The sequence below is a fragment of the Chrysemys picta genome, chromosome 17 (assembly GCF_011386835.1).
Source record: "Chrysemys picta bellii isolate R12L10 chromosome 17, ASM1138683v2, whole genome shotgun sequence".
In the NCBI taxonomy this organism is placed as follows: Eukaryota; Metazoa; Chordata; order Testudines; family Emydidae; genus Chrysemys; species Chrysemys picta.
This window is the reverse complement of record NC_088807.1, coordinates 8,064,286-8,081,981: the sequence shown is the minus strand read 5'-3', so window position 1 is coordinate 8,081,981 and position 17,696 is coordinate 8,064,286. Positions and strand designations below refer to the sequence as shown.

At 49.9% G+C, this 17,696-nt stretch overlaps 1 protein-coding gene across 11 annotated transcripts in view; it reads left to right on the top strand.

Moving 5' to 3' along the window:
* Window positions 1-17,696, top strand: part of LOC101937993 (deleted in malignant brain tumors 1 protein) — a 179,975-nt gene that overhangs the window by 120,027 nt on the left and 42,252 nt on the right. The window contains exons 2-4 of one of the 11 annotated variants that reach the window (XM_065570739.1): window positions 379-405; window positions 1,842-2,171; window positions 14,847-15,176. The exons of 9 other annotated variants lie outside the window; for them this stretch is intronic. In XM_065570739.1, coding sequence (XP_065426811.1) covers window positions 379-405; window positions 1,842-2,171; window positions 14,847-15,176 — 687 coding nt within the window. The remainder of the gene's footprint in view (window positions 1-378; window positions 406-1,841; window positions 2,172-14,846; window positions 15,177-17,696) is intronic. One more of the 11 variants, XM_065570743.1, reaches the window with a different exon arrangement.

The window sequence follows — 17,696 nt, the reverse complement described above, 5'->3', positions numbered from 1 at the left end:
GTGGGGTTTTTCAGAGTTTGCAGCCTTGAGAGCCCAATAGACATTCCTTGGGCACATCCTACTTTTTAAAAATGCATGTATCAGCAACTTCAACACAATTCTTATTAGGAAGGACGTGGGGTCAAGCTGCCCTTTCTGAGGCACCCAAAACTCCCCCCGCCCCCTCTCCTGTCTTGGTCAAGCTGAGACTGCTGAATGGCCAATCTACAGCTTGCTTTTAACAATAAGCCACAGTGATTTCAGGCACTTTACTGGGTTGTCAGAATCTTCCCGTACAAGCTCACTCAGACCACTGCTTACATCAGCCAGTGTTTGGAGATCCCCAAGGTGACCAGCCATGGAGACAGAGACTTACCTCATCTCTTTGCTTTCTTTCAGCTTCCATGACAGGATTCCCCATGGCAGGTAAATACAAACATAGTTAGAGGATGCGGGGGTCTGTCCGTATGTGCGGAGTGCATGCTGCAGTGTGCAGCTCTCTCATAAATTGGGGTGAGGAAGGGAAGAGTTAAGGTTATTTAATCTAATCGTTCAAGTGTAGGACTGGAGACCTGGGTTCAAATCCTGCCTCCACCAGACTCACCCCATGATCTCAGCCCATCACTTCCTCAGTTTCCCCACCAGTGAATTGTTAACAAAGGGGCTGTGTGGCAGAGTGAACAGAGCGCAGGGCATCCTGGCTGTTGGGTACCTGTGGAAATGCCCCAGCCATTCAGCATCTCAAGGGCTCACCCTTGCCCAGTAAGGCCGATTGAAATTTGGGCTCTGGCAGCGGCTGGCTGAGCCGCGTCAGCCTGGGGTGACCCCAGACTTAGCCTGGGATAGGATCTGCCCCGACAGCTATTTTTGCCTTTAGTTATTGTTAGAACTGTTTCAGCTCAGCCCTGGCTGTGGCTGGCGAGTGGCTCCACCCCTGCAAAGGGCAAGTGGAGGTGCTGTGTACCTACACTGGGGTGCCGTGTTGCTAGCTGGGGCCTGCGGGAGGTGAGGGTGGGGTGCGAGGAGCTGGGTTGCTGTGGCACCTTCAGCACTAGGACAGTGCTCAGTTCAGCACGGGACCGGCCCTGTCTGTCTGGACGCTGTGGAATATAGAGGGGCCGAGTCAGCCCCAGTCAGGGCCAGTGGAGGCTTTGGGGGAGCAGAACTACAGCCCTGTGAGGTTGCTGCTGTTGGCTCATGGTCAGGCAGGGGCATCGGGCCACAAATGGGGAGGGAGCCCAGGCAGGGGCAAGGGCAGTTCGGTCTCCTGACCAGTTTTGCCCTTTGCCCCTCGGGTGGGAGCCACTCAGACTGAGGGCTGGCCTGGCCTGCACACACCTGTCCTGTCATGGAGGGGAATTAACCCCAGCAGCTCATTTCACATTTTGGGCATCACCGAGCTGCAATGGCTGCGACTTCCACTCACTACCAGCTTGGACCCAGGGCCTCAGACGTGAAAGCCCAGTGCCTGTTCCCCCCATGCCAGGCACTGCCCCTGCCTCAGCTGGGGCCAAATGGGAACCGGTGCCCTCCAGGGGAAAAGCTCCAGGTCTCCTTTCCCCAACGTACTGCATGAGCTCATCCCCCTCGCACAGACTGTACTGGAGCCAGCATCCCTTGCGGGGAAAGACCCTGTGTCCCATTCTCCATCCCACGAGTCAGCCATTCCCCCATGCCTGGGGCTGGATCAGAGCTGGTGACCTCCAGAGAGGAACCCCCCAGTGTCCCATTCCCAGCCCCCCGAGCCAGCCAGTCTGCCACACTGGGACTAAAAGGGAGCCAGAGCAAACTATAGGGGGAAAGTCCCATATTACTTTCCTCTAGCCCATCCCTGAGTGTTTATCCCCTTGGGGTGTTTGCAGATGCTGGCATCCCAGAACTAACTCAGCTCCGACTGGTGAACAGCCTGAATCGCTGCGCTGGGAGGGTCGAGGTGCTTCACAACAATCAGTGGGGAACCGTGTGTCATGACAACTGGGATTTAACTGAGGCCAGAGTCGTGTGCAGGCAGCTGGGCTGTGGGACGGCGTTATTGGCCCCAAGAGGGGCTCGATTTGGGCGAGGATCAGACCATATCTGGCTGGATGACCTCAACTGCGCAGGAACCGAAGCTGCCCTCTCCGAATGCAATGCTCTGCCTTGGGGAGAGAATGACTGTAACCATGGAGAAGATGCTGGTGTTGTGTGTTCAGGTAACCTGCATCTACCACCATGCGTGTTGCAGGGAGCAGGGTGGGAAGCTCATTACGCGGCATTGTCCCTTCACACCCAGTGCTGATCCCAGCATGGTGCTTGGGGCCTGTGCTTCAGGGAGCAATATGGCAGTTCCAGTAGGGAGCGCTCTCCTCTCAGTCTATGCTGACCCCAATTTCCCTGCGCGGTTCTATGGGCCTGTGCTGCAGGGAGCAGTGTGGGGGCTCAATAGGGAATGCTCACGTTCTCTTCTTGAGGTCAGCGCTGGCCCCAGTGCCCTAGTGGGGTGCTAGGGGGCCTGTGATGCAAGTAGAGGGGTGTCAGTAGGGGGCGCTCTCCATTTGTAGTTATGCTGGCCCTAATGCTCCAGTGCAGTGCCATTGAGGAAGCCTTGTCTGTGTCCCCTGGGGGCAGCTCCCTGACTCCCTCGGTCACAGGCCACACAAGCCGTGCCCTCTAGGCCTTGGTGGGGGGGGCGACCTCTCTCCAGGTTGGCAATAGGCACACTTCACCCCTTGGCCCTCTGAGTGTCGCCCTGCAGTACCCAGTCCCTGTCCTGCTGGGCATTCACAGCAGACACAGACCCAAAGGAACAGGGTCCCAAGGTGACCAGCTCCACCTCCCATTTCTGCCCCAATCAACGCACAGTCCTAAATCTCTTCATAGTCACACCAAGGACAAGTGATTCACAAAGTGTAGAGATTTGAGGGGTATCAAGAAGAAGGGTTGGAAAGAAATGGTTCCATGTCACACACCACACTGACTAGAGCCTAGACTCATTGAACAAGACACTTTTCTGTCTGGTAGAGCAACGCTCACCCCACAGTCCTTCCAGGGTTTTACTCCAGGCTTGGCTGTGATCTCCTGTTTCTGAGACAAACGCTGTCAGCTGCCTCCTCGATGAAAGGGAGCTCTTGTCCCCTCTCCTCTTTCTTTCTAGGTACAGACCATTGTCTCTTCCCAGAGGAGGTCTCTCTTCTGAGACTTGTGCTGAGGGTCCTTTGTCTTTGTAAATTCTCAGGCCCCCACTGGGCCCAGACAGTGATTATAGCCTGTCTCCACGGCTGTGCTTTGTTCTATGTGCTGATTGGCTCAGCCAAAGGGATTGCCATGGCGCAGGTGACAAGCTTCACTTCAGCACCTCTGGAGCCTGATATTCTACATTTTACATCTCTCGTCAACTATGTCCCATCCAAACATCTTGCCACCGTTAGGTCGACCAGCAGGCTGCTCCCTCTTGGTAGAGACCTCACATACCCCTTTGGTGAGCTATTGTGCATACATCTCACCCAGGGGATCCCCGTATAACTCTAGGTATCCCTGTGCCCTCTGCCAGTTGGTGTCTAGTTATCTCTGGGCCAGACTCCTCTGCGGCACATTGGGGACCTGGGTAACTTCAGCTCATAGAATCATAGAATCATAGAATATCAGAGTTGGAAGGGACCTCAAGAGGTCATCTAGTCCAACCCCCTGCTCAAAGCAGGACCAATTCCCAGCTAAATCATCCCAGCCAGGGCTTTGTCAAGCCGGGCCTTAAAAACCTCCAAGGAAGGAGACTCCACCACCTCCCTAGGTAACGCATTCCAGTGTTTCACCACCCTCCTAGTGAAATAGTTTTTCCTGATATCCAACCTGGACTTCCCCCACCGCAACTTGAGACCATTGCTCCTTGTTCTGTCATCTGCCACCACTGAGAACAGCCGAGCTCCATCCTCTTTGGAACCCCCCTTCAGGTAGTTGAAGGCTGCTATCAAATCCCCCCTCATTCTTCTCTTCTGGAGACTAAACAATCCCAGTTCTCTCAGCCTCTCCTCATAAGTCATATGCTCCAGACCCCTAATCATTTTTGTTGCCCTCCGCTGGACTCTTTCCAATTTTTCCACATCCTTCTTGTAGTGTGGGGCCCAAAACTGGACACAGTATTCCAGATGAGGCCTCACCAATGTCGAATAAAGGGGAACGATCACGTTCCTCGATCTGCTGGCAATGCCCCTACTTATACAGCCCAAAATGCCGTTAGCCTTCTTGGCAACAAGAGCACACTGTTGACTCATATCCAGCTTCTCGTCCACTGTGACCCCTAGGTCCTTTTCAGCAGAACTGCTACCTAGCCATTCGGTCCCTAGTCTGTAGCAGTGCATGGGATTCTTCCGTCCTAAGTGCAGGACTCTGCACTTGTCCTTGTTGAACCTCATCAGGTTTTTTTCTGCCCAATCCTCTAATTTGTCTAGGTCTCTCTGTATCCGATCCCTACCCTCTAGTGTATCTACCACGCCTCCTAGTTTAGTGTCATCTGCAAACTTGCTGAGAGTGCAGTCCACACCATCCTCCAGATCATTAATAAAGATATTAAACAAAACCGGCCCCAGGACCGACCCTTGGGGCACTCCACTTGAAACCGGCTGCCAACTAGACATGGAGCCATTGATCACTACCCGTTGAGCCCGACGATCTAGCCAGCTTTCTATCCACCTTACAGTCCATTCATCCAGCCCATACTTCTTTAACTTGGTGGCAAGAATACTGTGGGAGACAGTATCAAAAGCTTTGCTAAAGTCAAGAAATAACACATCCACTGCTTTCCCCTCATCCACAGAGCCAGTTATCTCATCATAGAAGGCAATTAGGTTAGTCAGGCACGACTTCCCCTTCGTGAATCCATGCTGACTGTTCCTGATCACTTTCCTTTCCTCTAAATGTTTCATAATTGATTCCTTGAGGACCTGCTCCATAATTTTTCCAGGGACTGAGGTGAGGCTGACTGGCCTGTAGTTCCCCGGATCCTCCTTCTTCCCTTTTTTAAAGATGGGCACTACATTAGCCTTTTTCCAGTCATCTGGGACCTCCCCCGATCGCCATGAGTTTTCAAAAATAATGGCTAATGGCTCTGCAATCTCACCCGCCAACTCCTTTAGCACCCTCGGATGCAGCGCATCCGGCCCCATGGACTTGTGCACGTCCAGTTTTTCTAAATAGTCCCGAACCACTTCTTTCTCCACAGAGGGCTGGTCACCTTCTCCCCATGCTGTACTGCCCAGTGCAGCAATCTGGGAGCTGACCTTGTGCGTGAAGACAGAGGCAAAAAAATCATTGAGTACATTAGCTTTTTCCACATCCTCGGTCACTAGGTTGCCTCCCTCATTCAGTAAGGGGCCCACACTTTCCTTGATTTTCTTCTTGTTGCTAACATACCTGAAGAAACCCTTCTTGTTACTCTTAACATCTCTTGCTAACTGCAACTCCAAGTGTGATTTGGCCTTCCTGATTTCACTCCTGCACGCCTGAGCAATATTTTTATACTCCTCCCTGGTCATTTGTCCAATCTTCCACTTCTTATAAGCCTCTTTTTTGCGTTTAAGATCAGCAAGGATTTCACTGTTTAGCCAAGCTGGTCGCCTGCCATATTTACTATTCTTTCTACACATCGGGATGGTTTGTTCCTGCAACCTCAATAAGGATTCTTTAAAATACAGCCAGCTCTCCTGGACCCCTTTGCCCTTCATGTTATTCTCCCAGGGGATCCTGCCCATCTGTTCCCTGAGGGAGTCAAAGTCAAAGCTCCTACTGGTTGGATTTGCTGTCAATGGAGCCTGCATCCGCTCACTCCAATTAAAAATCCAGGGCCAATTTCTCAAGAGTTCGATCCCTAATCACTGTGTTCTGGCGGATTTGCATTTCAGGGAATTAGTCCTGAAGTTGTAACTTCCCCAAGAGCAGGACACAGGAGACGCAATTCTTCCTCACGTCCTGTCCTACACGCAGGGCCGGCTCTAGGCACCAGCAAAGCAAGCAGTTGCTTGGGGCGGCAAATTTGCAGAGGCGCAAGAATCCAGCCTGGGAGCTGAGAACCAACAGGGGGCCCTGGGCGCTGTAGTTCCTTGGTTAGCTCCCTGCCTATAGAGCCAGCCCTGGAGCAGGGAAAGAACTATATTTCCCAGCATTCCCTTGGCTGTAATTAACAGGAAAGGGAGGGGGAAGGAGTGTGGAACTGAAACCTCATGCTGCAGCTTGCTGTGAATGGTAGGGACAGAGCCAGCTCCAGGTTTTTTGCCACCCCCCACCCCAGCCCTGGGCTCCCCCTGCAGCCCTGTGTTGCCCCAGCCCTGGGCTCTTCCCCCCCCCCTACATCTCCTGCTGCCCCAGCTCTGGCCCCCACCTGCACCCCCCTGCTTCCCCAGCCCTGGGCTCTTCTCCCCCACACACACCCACACCCCCTGCCACCCCAGCTCTGGCCCCCACCTGCACCCCCCTGCTGCCCCAGCCCTGGGCTCTCCCCCCACCTGCATCTCCTGCCACCCCAGCCCTGGGCTCTTCTCCCCCCCACACACCTGCACCCCCTGCCACCTCAGCTCTGGCCCCCACCTGCACCCCCCTGCTGCCCCAGCCCTGGGCTCTTCTCCCCCCCACACACCCGCACCCCCTGCTGCCCCAGATCTGGCCCCCATGTGCACCTCCTGCTGCCCCAGCCCTGGGCTCTCCCCCAAAGAAAGAATTGGGTGGACTAAATGGACAGTGCACCTCTCTATCTGAAGCCTAGCAAGGGAGATCCCACTAGAATTTAAAATGAAAAGTAAGGGAGGGGAGGCTCTACTAGGACCTACCTGGGCAGCTTTAGATACAGTACCAGGCACATAGGAGGATTTACACTTCTGAGCCATGGAAGCAGAAACTGACTTTTCTTTTCCAGATTTAGCTAATATTCAGAAAGGGGATTGTCAGGGACTGGAACCCAGATGGCACAGTTCGTTGTCTGACCGCAGAGAGATAGGCAACACCAGCAAGGTCCAAACACAAGCTCTTTATTGAGGAGTGCACACAACAATAGAGAGCGGCCCGTCTCCAGAGAGAACCAGCCCCAGTTTTAACAACTAGTAGGGTTATATAGACAGTTCTGTCGCGTCATAGTTAAAACAACCCAACCCCACTTTATTAGTTAGAAAGCTTCTAATATTCATGCACATCTATCTTCTTTGACACTACAAACAATTCGTGATGCCTCAGCAACTTCTTATCAGCTTTGTTGTCATGCACCAGAAACTAGGAGAAAGGAGGGAGTTAAGAACAGATGAAGAACAGAAACAGGGAGTGGAGACTGCAAGTTTCCATATGTCCAAACAAACTGTTCCTAGCACTTCTGGTACAAGAATGCGGCCCTCCCTCTTATCTTGTTCTCTGCAGCTCAAGCAAGCATGTCCTCGGTTTCACAGAGAGACAGGAATGGCCCAGCAACTACTGTTAGCCTAACTTTGGCTAAGCTAGCCAAACAATGTTCTATACTTCATATTTTTGGGCCTAACAATCCCCCCTTTGTCCCTGGAGTGCCTTGGAGGGACTCCTGGGACAACTAGCTGCTATGAGTGGTGAGCTTGGAGTTGATTCCTTTTGGACGGAACACAGCTTGGTACCCATCCAATATCCAACCTTTATCATAACATACAAAGCTAGCAGGCCACATATAATTACAACGGCGCTTCGGAGTACATTATGGAGCCAACCACCTATGTTTGGAATCCAAATGAACAGGTTACTCCACCAGGATTCAACCCGCTCCCCTCCATGGTCCTTTGCTACTTGTATGAGGTGGTTTGCTCTGTCCCAGGTGGCGTTATAAGCATCAGGAACATATACGCAGCATTCTTGCCCAATTAGTGCACATGTTCCTCCCTGAGAGGCTAATAAGATATCTAGAGCCAAGCGGTTCTGGAGAACCATCTGCCTTAGTTTTCTCTGTGCGGTTGCCAAGTCCACCAGGGCACCGGCGTTAGTCTAATTTCCCAGATGTCTCGGTGAATTACCCAATCCCACATGCATCCTCCCCATGGACCCGGCAGGATTCGGTATGTGGGAGCCCACACCTCCCCTAACTGGTCCATATGCTTGGAAGGAGCATTGAGAACGTCCACACTTTCACCCAGAAAGTCTCCAAGTATGTCTCCATGGCCACAGACCAGATGGTACTCCTGATGTGTCTGTAAGGGCAGTGGGCCAAGCCTGAACAGGCTAGATCCCACTGCAATGCCTTCCCAGCCTCAGTGATATTCAGTACCATCTCTGTCAGCAACTTCTGGGTCATAGAACTAAGGGTGGAGATAACATGTAACTCACCAATTCCAGCCTGTACCTGAGTTAGCTGTGCCCCAGAAATAAGGCTTGTGGCCTTCTTTAGTTGCCCCAATTTCTTATCATGTTTTTGGTTCTTAAAAATATTTCAAACTGCTGCTGTACTATTGGTCCCATCCCACAGGGATCCGGTCAAGTCTCTCTTCTTTCTAGAGGAAATAACCAAGCCCTCTGTTGTGCTAATCTAATAGCAGCCCCCTTTGAACAATTTGGGTATGTAGAGGTGATCTGGAAACTGGATAAGGGCAATGAAAATTTAACAGTCCCTAGTGTAGTGTTAATCACAGTCCATCGATATCCTAATACATCTCTCTTTGGTGTAGTACTATACCACATCTGTTGGTTGAACACCTTTATGTATTTTCCGGGAGGCATTGATATTAATGGCATAAGAAGGGGTGTATTGCAATAAGGTACAGGTAACATTATTAGTCACTGGAATAATTTCTATGCAGGTAAAATTTCCAGTGGCAGAACAAACTCTTTGGGTATTCGTTTGATTATTCACTAATTGGGTGACCAAATACCAATAAGGGCCTCTCTCATTTAACAAAGTGCAAATTCCAGGAACAGCCATCATATCTACTTCACTATAGAACCCATTAATTTCAATTACAGATTCTTGGGGTTCACTTGTAATGATATCATGTATTTTTATCTCCACTGATCCATTCTTTTTCATTCAATTGTTCGCTTATATGGGATATCCTGAACCTTAAAAAAAATTTTTTTTCAAACAATTTTTAAATAAATCACTAAAGTGTGAAGGCCTTGGCCATTGGTTTTATCAAATATATGCCATTGTCTGTATTTGGATGTGTTACAGGGTTAATAGTGTAATGGAGGAGATGGCAGGGGCAGTGGCAACAAGGTGCCTTTGGTACTTGTCATTTAAAATCCAATTAGGGAGGGCAATACATGCTGAAGGACTTATCCAAAACACAGGGCACAGCCTGTAGAATAAACCCCAAAATCCAATCAATACCACATTCCTAAGCATGGGTCCCACAAGTTTCTTCCTGCCAGTGTATAATTCTTTGTTTCTTTACCAGGGTCAGTTCTTAATGTTTTTTTGTAGTCAGGAATTCCTGGACTTTGGTGCGAGTGTTCCTTCTTCTCTTTTTCTGAAACAGTGTGGTTTAGCATCATACAGGGGAGAGGTTACTAGCACATCACCAGTGTGTCAAAGCAGTTTTTCGTTGATGGACTTTACGTAGACTAAGTCTCCTGGTTTCAATGAATGGCAGGGCTGCTACGGTCTTTGAGTAGTGCTTCTTTACCTGTGAGAAAAGAAACCTAACACATTTCATCAATGCCTGGCAGTGTTTTGCAGATCTCATAGTTGCTTGGGCACATTCAGGCCCCCCTTTTCTTGGCTGTCAGCCAAGTCTTAGCTGTGGGCAGTATCCTTGGATGGGGCCAGCATCTTATCTTTGGACTGAGCTGGCTAGCTATTTTTTTCCAGTTAACTCGTTTTGTTCTTTTTCCTTCTCCCCTTCTTGGCTTCTTTTAACCTACAAAGGAAACTTCCACTCTTCACTCATACACCTTTTCCCAACAATGAACACACACACATTGCCATTATACAGTACATTAGTCTTATTATTCAATGTATGCCATGTACACCCTTCCAGTAAAATAACTTTATTACAGAGCTTTGGAGCAACAAACCAGGACAAGCACACCCACTTTTGAGGAGTCCACTCGGTACAACCTCTGGTGTCCAATAGCTTTCCTCCCTCCCCAGCCCTCTGGCTAGAAATCTGAGGTAGCCAGAAGGATCCCATGTGCAATATGGGGAATGGGTTAACCTTCCATGTCCTTGCTTCCAAAGACTGTTGATATGCAAATTTTAACAACTTTTTTTTTTCAATTAAAAGATTTGATTAATGAAGTTTCTTTTTCTTACTTAAGCAAATGTATATTTAGTATATCACATTTTTTCTGATTTATCCAAACACTTTGTATTCCAAGTTGAATAAAACAAGTATCTGCTTTTTTATTTAACCTTCTATTTAATTTTGAACTAGACTGTCCTATGAAAATATTAAACACAACAATTCTGACCACAAGACAAACACCACAAGACAGGACATAGAACACAAAAATAATTCCTATTGTACCAGTAAATGCATGGTACGTTGAATGCTGTTCAGCTGGCATCCGTTTTCTCTGATGATTTGAAAGACATTATTTGCTTAAAATATTTCCTTTATATACACATACTCTTGTTGATTTCAGGCAAAACAGAAGAATTACCCCATATTTCCTTGTATTTGTTTTATAAGCAGCCCAGGTTTCAGTGGCTTTTACCTTATTAGTTAGATAATTTGCATTAATACAGATGCTTTCTGGCTTGCTTTCAGATCCAAAGCTATCCACAGCTTAAAGATTCTTACTTAAGAAGTCACAATTAACTTTCCCAGACTTTTGATTGCCTTTTACTTCTAACTCCTGCTTTCAAACACCCAGTGATCTGAAAGAGACAACACAACCTATATTGGCAGGTTTGCATTTCTTTTACCTCTGCTACAGTATACACTGCACATGTTCTGGGGAAAATGCACATCCTCTCCACAATTCAATTTCCACAACGCTAGCCACATCGATTTCTACACAAGGTGTAACTGTTTCTTTTATGCTTACAAAATCTCCATGCACCCACAGCAAAGTGACAGCTCGACCACACAGAGCCAGGGGCATTGTCCTTCTCTCTCTTTACCAGATCTTTTATCTGCTATTTTGTTACCCAAAAACAAGTTTAAATCTTTTATTCTCCTGGCTTTGACTACCCTGCTGCAGCCACAACCTTTGGTCTTTATTTAAAGCATTTTAAATCTTGTAAAGCATTAAGTCACCTTAAGGATTAAATGCTAAATACCTTAAACAACACTAGTTTCCTGTGTCTGGCAAAAGTATTCTCAGTTTTGCAACTGTAAACAATACCAATTCATCTCAAACTTATAAAATACAGATTGTACACAGCAGGAGTGTTCTTCAGCAAATTCGACTAAATTATTCATAGTCAAATAAATAACCTCTTGCCTGGATTACTTACAGACATTCTTACCAAGTTTCACTGCTTAATTCCCTCTAGCAACTACAGAGTTAACTTCTCACTCTCTTTTCTTAAATCACTTGCTTGTCTCCCAAAATGACACCCAATCAACTCAGATTTTACCATTCCAATTATTGACCTGGGGTTTTGAAATCGCCATGCTTATAATTACTTACTCCTTTTCTTCCACTATGCCCTTAAAGTTTCCAACCTGTTTTCTAATCTCTCTCTCTGTTGCCTGCCCGCTTGGGCCCGATCCTGCTTTTCTCGCTGAACTCCCTTCCATGGGCACCGGCTTGTTCCACTATCAATTTAGATAGGAGGGTGGGCTTCTCAACTAGCCCCCCCCTTCCTGGTCTCTTCCCTTAAACATTCTTACTCACAAGGCTACCCGAGTCCTCCCTCGTGAGGCTTGCCACCTGGGCAAAAACGCATGGCCCATTGGCATTTAACTATTCAAATATTTTTTTTGTGGCAAACACACTGCTGTTACAGCATATGCAAACACAAATGGTTAAATTCTGACAAGTCCCTGAAGGACCGGTACTTGCTTAGCCAGTGCTTCCTTTTCTGCCTGGAAGTCCTGTCTCAAGGCTTGCAACTTGCCCTGGGCGTAGGTTTGAGTTGCTGCCTGGTTCATGATTTATGCTCTTAATTGCTCAATTCTAGTTATCAAGGACACAACTCTTCCCTTTTCTCCAACTTCTCTATTGCCCAGTCCTGCTTCCCAGTCAACCGGGCTGGAGAAAGGAATGCTAAACCCCTCTCCAGTTCTCAGATTTACTGTGGCTGAGAGTGGGCACACTTTCATACTCACACACGTACGTCCAGTCTGGCCACGTCTTTGTATAACGTCCAGAGAAGGGGGGGAGGTGGACGGGAGATTATCCTGTAAACAGCTTGTCCAGAATCTCTGACTTGCTTCCACTCTTGGGAGAGCTGTTCTTTTACACCCTGGGATCTCCTGCGGCGTCTCTTTCAGAGATTCCAGTCCAGGCCGGCTGCCTGTGGCTTCTTCAGCGTCCCCAAACCACGCCAGCTCCAGGGTCGCAAAGGCAGACTGTTGGATCTCACTGGATAGTTAAGCTTTGCAAATGTAATCTCAGCACTTGTAACTTGTATTGCCTTTGGTTTGCCTCCGTCTATATTTTTTCACAGCCAGCTGGGGCCGAAAGCAGTTTTTCTTTTGGTTTATAGTTACACCATACAAATAAATAATCCATTTGTCCCGGTCTAAGATCAACCAAAATATCCCTCAAGGAATTCATCCTGTCTGCAGAAAAGGTTCCGCAGCTTGGCCAATCTTTAGTCGGGGACAAATGAGCAGTAAAGGAAGGCCGTTGAATTTGGCATAAATTTCTCATCTTAGATTTAGTCAAACCGGTTGTTCCAGAGATTTCCTTCCAATCTCTGAGTACCAGAGACAACGGGGCGTCCCCCGGGCATTTACTGCCAAATTGTCCCATTTAGACTGTAGGGCCTCTAACCCCACTCCAGGGCCTCTAACCCCAATCCGGGCCCTCTAATCCCAATCCGGGGCCTCTAACCCCAATTGAGATGGAACAGGGACTCTAACCCTACCTCTCAATATCTGGCGATCGCTTACCTCCCCGGGGACTCGAACCCTGAAGACCTGACCTCCCCAGGGACTCGAACCCCGAAGACCTGGATCCTACTCAACGGGTAGGTGGACGTTGCTGGGTTTCTACGGGCTTCAGCTGGTTCACAGGACTCACAGGGAGGAGAGCGCCTGGGTCACTCGGCTGTCTGGGTACTTACTCTGGTGGCAGCTGCCCTGCCAGCCACTCACCACTCTGCTCACCCTCACCTTCTGCTGCTCCCGGCCTCTCTGCTGTGACCTCTGCAGGTCGCTCTCTTGAGGCTCCACCCAGCTCTCAGTGACTGTCAGCTCCTAGTGGGGAAACCTCAGTGCTGAAGCAGGCTGGGCAGAAACACTGTCTCACAGCAGGTGATTTCAGCTCTAGTGATCACTGAAACCAAAAAGACTCCTAATGGAGCCTTAATTAACTCTATCTTTGGAGAGTGGTGAGGGGCAGATTAAACCATGTCTAGACGCTTTACACAGAGCCCACACCCCTCAGCAGGAACATCCATCTCCACCCCCTCTCACTCTTGATAGGGGTCTGGTGTCTGAGCCCCCTGGTTAGTGAGTTCAGTTCAGTTGTGGATGACCCCCTCAGTCCGGGCAGGCTAAGCACAGTTCTGCTGCCCTTTACTCACACAATCGGGACAACGTTTAACTACCCCTGCATTCAGGTACTACAGTGATTGTAACCCAGCACCAACCAACAACAGCTCTGTCTGCTGGATACCTAGGCAGAGTGGGTGTGTTCTTGTAAAATCTGGTCCTGAAGCCTTTTCCCTTCCCCAGCTCATCACTAGCTGCCAGGGGAGAGCTCATACAGACCTTGCTCACCTCTAGCTTGTTCAGCCATCTGACTGTGCATCCTCAAGGTCCAGTCTTCTAACGGGGCTCTCCTCCACCACGTGTGACTGTCTGTATTGCTCCCCACAGGCACACTGAGAAGATCAGGCTAAGCCATGTTTCTGCATTGCAGCAATTCCTCTGGCCAGTCCAGTCAGGGGTTCGTTAAACCTAGCCCAGGATCTGCGTCCCAGGGTGTAAAGGGGCAGATACAAGTTAGGGCTTCTGAAAATGCATCAGCACGCCAGTCTCTCTATCGCAGAGTTGCTGCCCCTGGGTGAGGACACAACTGTCAGCCCAGCTCTGCCATCATTCATCTGAGACTGGTAGCGGGCTGGCAGCACTAAACATGAGTCCAGCAATGGCTGCCACAAAACGATGTTGCCAAGTCAGTCGTGGCAAGTCAGGAGGAACCGCAGGGGCAGGTGTTTGCTTCAGGAGGGGGCCGATCTGCTTGTAGGAAGTGTGCATTGCCTCTGCCCTGGTCGGAACCATTGTCAGCCTGGTGCGCAGCAGGTTCCTGCCAGGCGTCCCTGCGCTCCAGGCAGTTCTAAGGGGGGATGGACTCTGGGTGAGGTTTTCAGGGAGTTATGGAGCCAACACATGTAAATTCGATGCTGATGTCAGGCTAAGGCAACCACTAATGACATGGGTGACTGTGTTCAGCTCACAGTCACCAAGATGCGTATCCCAGCGTCTGCCCCACAGCACTGCACAGTATCGCACTGAAGCGAATACCAGCGCCAGGAGTGAGGGTGTAAATCTGCTCCCCAGGAGGTTCCTGCCAGCAGTGCGGGGGGTGATCTTTATAAGTGCTCTAGTGGGAGCAGTAGATCAGACTGCCGTCCAGTCTGCATAACTAGGTGAGAGCTGGCTGGGAGGGGAGTGGACAAACTTCAACATTGCCCAAGTGATTAGGCTGGTCAGTGAGGAGCCCTTGACAGGCAGTTGCCGTGTGCAGAGATCGGTCAGATTGCTACGTTCCCCAGCGACAGGAGATCAGATGCACAGAAACCTCCCTGAGTGTTTATTCCCTTGGGGTGTTTGCAGACTCAGGCATCTCAGAACTGGCTCAGGTCCGACTGGCGAATGGCTCCAAACACTGCGCTGGGAGAGTCGAGGTGCTTCACAACCAGCAGTGGGGAACCGTGTGTGACGACGGCTGGGACTTACAGGATGCCGGAGTCGTGTGCAGGCAGCTGGGCTGTGGGACGGCGTTATCAGCCCCAGGAGGGGCTCGATTTGGGCGAGGATCTGACCCTCAATGGCTGGATGAAGTCAACTGTGCAGGGACAGAAGCTGCCCTCTCCGATTGCAGGGCTCGGCCTTGGGGAGAGCGTGACTGTACCCATGGAGAAGATGCCGGTGTTGTGTGCTCAGGTAACTTGCATCCATCATGTCACTCTGGGTGGTGCATTGATCGGGCTGGGAAGCTTTCAGCACAGACCCAGCTCTCCTGTCTGAGTCAGCGCTGACCCCAGTGGCCCAGCATGGTGCTAAGGGCCTGTACTTCAGGGAAACAGTTCAGGGTCACAGTAAATGTCACTCTTCCCATGGTGTCAGTGCTGATCCCATTTCCCCCACACAGGTCTACAGGCCTGTGCTGTAGGGAGCAGGATGGGGGCTCAGTAGGGGGCGCTCTTCCCTCAGTCAGTGCTGAGCCCAGTGCCCCAGCACCCCACGTAGGGCCTGCACTGCAGGGAGCAGTATGTGTGCCTCTGTGAGAGACTCTCCCCGTCGCTGATCGCTCTGATCCCCCTGCTCCGCTACAGCACAATGGGGCGTTGGGTAACCATAGATCCCATTTGTGGGATTTGGGGTTGAATGGATCCTGCAGCCACTCAGGGATCCCTTTATGAAGTGTGGTGTTCCTATCCCCGTCACTCCGGATGATTTCCATCTCAGCTAATTACCCATGAACCTGTAACATCCCCCACTGCTGTGACTGGAGACAGACAGGTTCTTCCTCACTTCCTCTCCTACACAGCCCATGAGTTTCTGTGCCCTGTCTCTCATCTACCCTGTTCTACCCCACAGGTGGCTGCATGGTAGTGGTGGGGAACAGGGCTGTCAAGTTACCTTAAAAAATCGTGATTAATTGTGAGATAAATAATTAATCATGATTAATCGCACAGTTAATCACCCCTTTACACAATAATAGAATACCATTTATTTCAATTTTGGGGGATTTTTTTCTACATTTTCAAATATATTGATTTCAATTATAACACAGAATTCAAAGTGTACAGTGCTCACTTTTTATTTATTTTTGATTACGAATATTTGCACTGTAAAAAACAAACAAAAGAAATAGTATTTTCAGTTCACCTCATACAAGTACTGTATTGCCATCTCTTTATCAGGAAAGTTGAACTTACAAATGTAGAATAATTTACAAATAATAACTGCAATCAAAAATAAAATGTAAAATTTTAGATGGTACAAGTCCACTCAGTCCTACATCTAGTTCAGCCAATAGTTCAGACAGACAAGTTTGTTTACCTTTGCAGGAGATAATGCTGCTTGGTTCTTGTTTACAATGTTACCTGGAAGTGAGAACAGGCACCCACATGCAGGGCTGGCTCCAGGCACCAGCCCACTAAGCATGTGCTTGGAGCGGCACCTGGAGGGGGGTGGCGCGGCGCGGTGCTCCGGCCCGAGAGCGGGGCCGCGACTGGGCTCACAGCCCTCCCCCTGGCGCTCCGGCCACCGGGGAGAGCGGAGCCCCGCCCCGGCTCTCCGCCCTCCCCCTGGCGCTCCGGCCGCCGGGGAGAGCAGGGCCGCGACTGGGCTCTCCGCCCTCCTCCCAGCACTCCGGCTGCCGGGGAGAGCGGGGCCGCGACTGGGCTCGCCGACCTCCCCGTGGCGCTCCGGCCGCTGGGGAGAGCGGGGCCGCGACTGGGCTCTCCACCCTCCCGGTGGCGCTCCGGCCGCCGGGGAGAGCGGAGTCCCAGCCGGGCTCTCCGCCCTCCTCCCGGCGCGCCGGCCGGTCGGGGAAAGCGGGCCCGCGGCCGGGCTCAGGGCCCTCCCCTGCCGCGCTCCCCGCCGGGCGGCAAAAAAGCCAGAGCCGGCCCTGCCCACATGGCACTGTTGTAGTTGGTGTAGGAAAATATTTATGTGCCAGACCCGCTAAAAATTCATATGTCCCTTCATGCTTCGACCACCATTCCAGAGGACATGTGTCCATGCTGATGATGGCTTCTACTCGAAAACGAGCCAAAGCAGTGCAGACCGACAAATGTTCATTTTCATCATCTGAGTCAGATGCCACTAGCAAAAGGTTGATTTTCTTTTTTGGTGGTTCAGGTTCTGTAGTTTCCACATTGGAGTGTTACTCTTTTAAGACTTCTGGAAGTATATTCCACACCCCATCCCTCTCAGATTTTGGAAGGAGCTTCAGATTCTTAACCCTTGGGTTGAGTGCTGTAGCTAGCTTTAGAAATCTCACATTGGTACCTTCTTTGTGTTTTGTGAAATTTGCAGTGAAAGTGTTCTTAAAACGAACAACATGTGCTGAGTCATCATCCGAGACTACTGTAACATGAATGATATGGCAGAATGCAGGTAAAATACATAGCAGGAGATACGCAATTCTCCCCCAAGGATTTCAGTCACAAAATAAATTAACACATTCCTTTTTTAATGAGCATCATCAGCATGGAAGCATGTCATCTGCAATGGTGGCCGAAGCATGAAGGGGCATGTGAATATTTAGCATACCTGGCACGTAAATATCTTGCAATGCTACCTGCAAAAGTGCCATGCGAACGCCTCTTCTCACTTTCGGGTGACATTGCAAATAAGAAGCAGGCAGCATTATCGCCCATAAATGTAAACAAACTAATTTGTCTGAGTGATTGGCTGAACAAGAAGTAAGACTGGGAGGATGTGTATAGACTC